The 6,099-nt window shown below is 55.0% G+C and overlaps 2 protein-coding genes across 2 annotated transcripts; one reads left to right on the forward strand and one right to left on the reverse strand.

Moving 5' to 3' along the window:
- Positions 1-1,306: 1,306 nt before the first annotated feature.
- HYLS1 (hydrolethalus syndrome 1) lies at positions 1,307-2,042 on the reverse strand. The gene is made up of 2 exons (XM_010008111.1): positions 2,031-2,042; positions 1,307-1,912 (listed from the first exon to the last, which is right to left on the reverse strand). Exons 1-2 carry the CDS (start codon positions 2,040-2,042, stop codon positions 1,307-1,309), a joined length of 618 nt encoding a protein of 205 aa, XP_010006413.1.
- Positions 2,043-2,909: 867 nt separating this feature from the next.
- PUS3 (pseudouridylate synthase 3) lies at positions 2,910-5,738 on the forward strand. The gene is made up of 4 exons (XM_010008112.1): positions 2,910-3,296; positions 4,324-4,856; positions 5,146-5,336; positions 5,425-5,738. Exons 1-4 carry the CDS (start codon positions 2,910-2,912, stop codon positions 5,736-5,738), a joined length of 1,425 nt encoding a protein of 474 aa, XP_010006414.1.
- The last annotated feature ends 361 nt before the right edge of the window (positions 5,739-6,099 follow it).

Below are 6,099 nucleotides of genomic sequence, written 5' to 3' on the forward strand. Positions count from 1 at the left end.
GGCCCAGGGCTTTGGGGGCGTCCCTGGCGGGGCGGAGCCTTCCCTTCATAGGGTGGGGGGGATTCCTGCGGTGCTGAGGGGGTGGCAGTGAGGGGCAGTGCTGCCCCCACAGTGACGGGAGTGGGGCGTTGGGGGGGGACCAGGCCCCATAGGGTGGCAGGGGTTCCTGGGGTACTGGCGCTGCCCTCCATAAGGTTTTGGGGGGGTCTCTGGGGTGTTTAGGACCCTGTAGGGCTTTGGGGTCCTCTGCTGGCGACGGGGACCCTGTAGGATGTCACCACTGTCCCCCACGGGGTCTCGGGGGGTCCGTGGGTGGCAGGAACCCTCCCATACGGTGGAAGGGGTGGCCCTGGGGTGTTGGGGACAGGGACCCTGTAGGGCTTGGGGAGTCCCTTTATGGGGACAGGGTCTCCATAAGGTGCTGGAGCTGACTCCCTGGACTTCTAGGGGGTCGCTGGGGTGCTGGGAAGAGAGACAGCCCCCTCCCCACCATAGGGTGTTGGGGGCCCTTGGAGTACTGGGGACAGAGGCCCTGTAGGGCAGGGAGGGACAGGAACCCTATAGCATGCCAGCACTGGTCCCCAGGGAGTCTGGCTGGTCACTGGGCCCCCTAGGGTGCTGAGGGTCCTAGGGACAGGGACCCCATAGTGGGGGCGGTCCCAGTGTACTGGAGAAACAGGGATCCCATAGGGTGCTGGTGGGGTTTTGGGAGGGTCCTTGGGGTGCTGGAAATAGGGAACCACAACCATAGGGTGGAGTCTGCAGGGTACTGGAACAGGGACCCTATAGGGGATCCCATTGGGCATCCCAGGGACATTTGGGATAGGGGCCCCATATGGCTTGAGGGGGTCCTCTGTTGGGGAACAGAGTCCCTGTGGGATGAGGCACAGCATTTCAGGGGTCCCTGGGATGCTGGGGACGGGAAACCCCCCTCACAAGGTGTCTGGGGTGCCAGAATCCCACCAGCAGAGTCCACAAGCTGCAGGGCAAGACATGGTCCTCCTTGTCCCCCATCTGGGGTCCCACCCTGTTCCTATCCTTCCTGCACCTCCTCCCCACCCCCAGCCTTCCTGCTGGGAATTCCAGCCTCTTTCCCACCGTTCCCATTAACCTGCAGCCCCCTCATGAAGCTTTCCACACCCTTTATTAAAACGATCACACTTCACACAGCCCCTCCAGTGCCCTGAGGGATGTTTTAACACCAGAATTACACTGCTCAAAAGGCAAAATTCCCCCCCAAACTAACAACAAAGAAGTGGAAATTTTTCCAGTAAATTATGAGGGGGGGAAAAATATAATTATGGCCCTAGGTGTATTTTGGGGGGAGGAGGCCATGGGCCAGTGCCCAGCGCACCTCCCAGCACAGGGACGATCGCTTCTTTTGGGTGGGGACAATGTATTTGTTGGGGACAGGTTGGGGCTGGGGCTTTTTGGGGGGCTGGGGCTTGCAGCGCATCTGCTCTCGGACGCTCCAGCATAATTCCTGCCTCTGAGTCTCACCCGGAATGCAGAATTTCTCCCAGTTGCGTTTATATTCTAAATATCTAGTTACAGGGTCAGATTTCCCCCGGCTGGGCAGCTGGAAGTGGGGAGGGATAAAGGATTTGGGTTGTCCCGTGGTGCTGGTGGTGTCCTGAGAAATGGGAAGGCTCCGTCCCCTGAAATGCCCAAGGAGAAAGGTAGAACGATCCCCCCGGGGCCACTGGCGTGAGGGTTCCTCCAGGAAGCTGCTGCTTGTCTCCATTTCCCCCTCGGAAATGTCATCTTCTGGATTGATCCCTGGGTGAATCAGGTTCCTGGTCCCACTCTCTGGCTCACTGCTCACTGACTCATTCCACACCTCAGCACTGCCATCAGGTCGGTGCCTCAGCACCTTCCTCTTCATCACCAACCTCCTGCCACCCTTCCCAGCCTCAGGAAATGCAGGATCTGATCCCCAAGGGAGGGGAGCCTTGACACGGGGATGGTGATGGGGCTGGACCAGCTTCTCCCTGGGGAAACGGGTGGCCCTGCCCCTCCAATCCTGTCACTTCTTTCATCATTTTCATGAAACTGGGGAGATCCTGCAAAAGCAAAACACAAAACAAAACAAAACAAATGAAATAAAGGAAAAAAGAAAGGCAGTTAATTCCTTGCAGGAATAAAGGGGGTTCTGATTCCTCAAGTCCCAGGGTGCCTATTTTGGTTTGCAGTTCATCAGATGAGGGGACTTGGCCGTGCCCCCAAACCTGAGGCTTGTTATAATAAACGCGCAGCCAAACCAGAGATCCGGACACAGTTTCCCAGGTATGTGATCTCTTGATGGCTTGACAAAAAAAAGGCAGTTTGAGTGATGCTGTTATGAAATGGGAGCAGATGGTGCAGCGGGATGAGTGGCAGCCGTTGGCGGGCTGTCTCAAGCGTCAGTGCTGGCTGGGAAGGCGCTGCCGGAGCTGATCCCGGCAGAACGAGAAGTGATGAGGAAGTGCAAAAAAGGAGATGAGTGAGATTAAGTTGTCCCAGCTAAGTCCCCTTGGCCCTGCCTGCAGTCTGCTAGGAACACTAAAGGACATTAGGAAGAAGTTATTTCTTGTGAAGGTAGTGAGGTGCTGGAACAGGTTGCCCAGGGAGGGTGTGGATGACCCCTCCTGGGATGTCTTCAAGGCCAGGTTGGATGGGGCTCTGAGCAACCTGATCTAGTGGGAGGTATCTCTGCCCATGCAGGGGGTTGGAACTAGATGATCTTTAAGGTCCCTTCCAACCCTAACCTTTCTATTATTCTCTAACACCAAGGCCTTAAAGTAATTATTCTGCAGGTAACGATTGTTTCCCAGAACAAGCCTCTGGGTCTAACAAAAGCCACATAAAAATGCTAATTCCTCCATTTCCTTCTTTCCCTGCAGACCCCCAGGAGCTCCACACCAGTGGTGATGGCTGAGGGAAGCACAGTGACTGACCCAGAGCAGCTCCTGAGGAGGGTTCAGGAGCTGGAGGAGGAGGTGAAGCAGCTGCAGGAGAAGCTGCAAGAGAACAACAAAGGTGCTGGAAGGAAGGAGGCTCCTTCGGCCACCAGCAAAGCCAAGAAACGCCAACAACGACCCTTTGATTTTGGTGCCTATGGCCGCAGGCACGTGGCACTGAAGGTGGCCTACCTGGGTTGGGGCTACCAGGGCTTCGCCAGCCAGGACAACACCAGCAACACCATTGAGGAGAAGCTCTTTGAAGCTTTGAAGAAGACACGGCTGGTGGATGACAGGCAGAGCTCCAACTATCACCGCTGTGGGCGGACTGACAAAGGAGTCAGTGCTTTTGGACAGGTCAGGATCCACCCCCACAGGTTTTCCCAGATTTCTGAGCTCTGTGGCATGGAGATCAGGTGGGGTGGCTGTCCCACCATGACCAGCACTGGTTGGGTTTGGTGTTCAAAAGCTTGAAGATGAGCTTGGCCATAGCTGCCTGCTAGCAGAATGACTATTTCAGCCCCTCAAAGTGTTTATTAGTGCCAGGCTGGGCTGTGGGGGTTTTTTTCCCTTATTTTTGATAGTTGTTTTATTTTTTCCAGGGGCCTGTTTTGAGCAAATGAAATTAAATTTTTTTCCCCAAAAGAAGGGGAAGCTTGCTGAAAAAGAGGAGATGCCACTTCCTTGGCAGAGCCCTCTTGACTGCTTTAACTTTAGCCCAGCAGAAAAAAAAATAATAAAAATGGATCTGAGAACTGGCTGGCTTCCTGAGGATTCAGGCAGTGGAATTCCTGTGCAGAGGGTCTGAGGGGAGCAGAAGGGAGTGTGGGAGTGGGAGCCAGAGCGAGGGGAGCCAGCCGGCCCGCTCAATGGGCATGGAGCCATCATCTCTCCTTCCTCCTAGCTTGGGAAGCGGAGCTGGCTTTGCTTTCGGTATGGATTTGGCTGCTCTCCTTCCCAAGATAAGCCACATGAAGTAAAGGCCTAGGTCACTTTTCCTTGTGCTGTTTAAAGTGTTAATTAATTGGTTCCCACACCTGGTTTCCCAGCCAGCCTTCAAGCCATCACCTCCAGCAAAAAGATAAAACTAAAAAGCACATTGTAGCCTAAAAACAGCGCCTGGAGATGAAGGCGTTTGAAGCTAGTGCTGCGTGGGCAGCCTGCAACTTTCTCCATCTTATTACAGGAACCCAAAGCTTCTGCAGAGAACCTCTGCAGAGGCACTGGCAGCTCCTCCCGTGGGAAGGAGCAGTAAAAGTGCCTCATTCCAGCCACCTCCATCCGTAGGAGATTCTGGATTTCTTTGGCAGCGGTGTAGGAAGGCTTGGGTGGATGCACCAATATGTCCATCTGCTGTTTAATCCTGGCTTCCCTCCTTTTGCAGGTGATTTCCCTGGATCTCCGCTCCAACCTGCCCGAAGGGAAGCAGCTCAACGGGCAGGAGGAGCTGCGTTACACCCACATTCTGAACAGGGTGCTGCCCTCTGACATCCGGGCGCTGGCCTGGGCCCCTGTGGAGCCCCATTTCAGCGCTCGCTTCAGCTGCCTGAGGAGGACCTACCGCTACTTCTTCCCCTGCGCCGACCTGGACGTGGCCCTCATGCATGCGGCAGCCCAGAGGTATGTGGGGACCCACGATTTCCGGAATTTGTGTAAAATGGACGTCGCCAATGGGGTGGTCAACTTCCAGAGGACGATCACGAGTGCTGCAGTGACATGGGTGAAGGAGGGAGGAGAAGCTGGGCTTCAGGATCCCTTCCGGCTGTGCCAGTTTGAGGTGACAGGACAGGCGTTCCTCTACCACCAAGTCCGCTGCATGATGGCCATTCTCTTCCTCATCGGCCAGAGGATGGAGAGCCCAGAGATCATTGATGAGCTGCTGGATGTGGAGAAGAACCCCCAGAAACCACAGTACAGGTATGGAAAGCTCAGAAAAAGCTCTGCAAAGCACAGGAGAGCGATGGTTGTGTGTGAAGCCTCCTCTCACAATATTGAAGCAAAGCTACCAGTGGCCTCCCTGGGAGGTATCCCTTAGGATCCTGGTTTTCTTCCTCTTGGAGAAGCTTTTGGTGCTGGTATGTGGTTGAAACTATTAAGTTTTTATCAGTTCTGCAGAAAATAGGGCTGTTTTTGGCAGAAAGAACAGGCTGACATGCTGTTTTCTGTCTTGACAGTGACCAGTAACGCCTTCCCTCCTTTTCCCCAGCATGGCAGTTGAGTTTCCCCTCGTCCTGTACGACTGTGAGTTTGAAAACCTTCAGTGGCTTTATGACCAAGAAGTGCAGGAGTTCAACATTACTCACCTGCAGCAGCTCTGGGCCAACCAGGCAGTGAAAACTCAAGTGCTACGGAACATGTTACAAGGCCTGGACACTGCTCCTGTGGCTACTGGAAAAAGTAAGGGAGGGTTTTGTTAGGTTAAAACAGGTTAAAAAGTTATGGAAAGAGGTAATTAAGTTGTTCTGGTTTTGTTCAATTACTACAGGCCCAGGGAACAGCACAACCATCCCCTGGGGAGATGTGAAGCCTCCACTCCACAGCCAGGCTAGTGGCTTTGTGGAGGGCGTCAAAGCCCGCACCTACAAACCGTTGCTGTCCCGCCCCAAGTGCGAGGGGCTGGAGGCCCGGATCCGCCACTTTGTGCAGAGGGGCCGCATCGACACCCCCCAGGGGCTGGGGCTGGAGGGGGACAGCGAGGAGCAGCCCCTCAACAGCAAGAGGAACTATTGCCACAATGTCCCAGGGAGCAGCAGGGACACTGAGCAGCCTCCCAAGCGGGTCTGCAAAAACATGGAGTGATGGTGACAGAAGGGCAGCTTGAGGCTCTGCTTGTTTGGGGTTTTTTTTGGCATTTATAAGTTGAAAAAAGCGCAATTTTTCCAATACTATTTTTGTAAATTTTAAGAAATCTTGTGGAGTCCTGCTGTGATCTGGTCTGGGAGGGCGTGGTGGGCTGTCTTGGCCACCTCGGAGTCCCTCACCTGGCTGGTTGGGGAGGCCTTGGAGCCTCCTCGGAGCCACTCATCTCAGGGCAAGGGGGCTCCCAGCCCCTCCTGCGCCCCTCCCTGTGAGGGGGCTCCGAGCCCCCTTGGAGCCATTCGCCTCACATTGGGATGCTACTACCCCCTTGCCCCCCTCCCCTCACCGTGGGGCCGGCCTA

The sequence above is a fragment of the Chaetura pelagica genome, unplaced genomic scaffold, assembly GCF_000747805.2.
Source record: "Chaetura pelagica isolate M959 unplaced genomic scaffold, ChaPel_1.0 scaffold32, whole genome shotgun sequence".
Lineage (NCBI taxonomy): Eukaryota > Metazoa > Chordata > Aves > Apodiformes > Apodidae > Chaetura > Chaetura pelagica.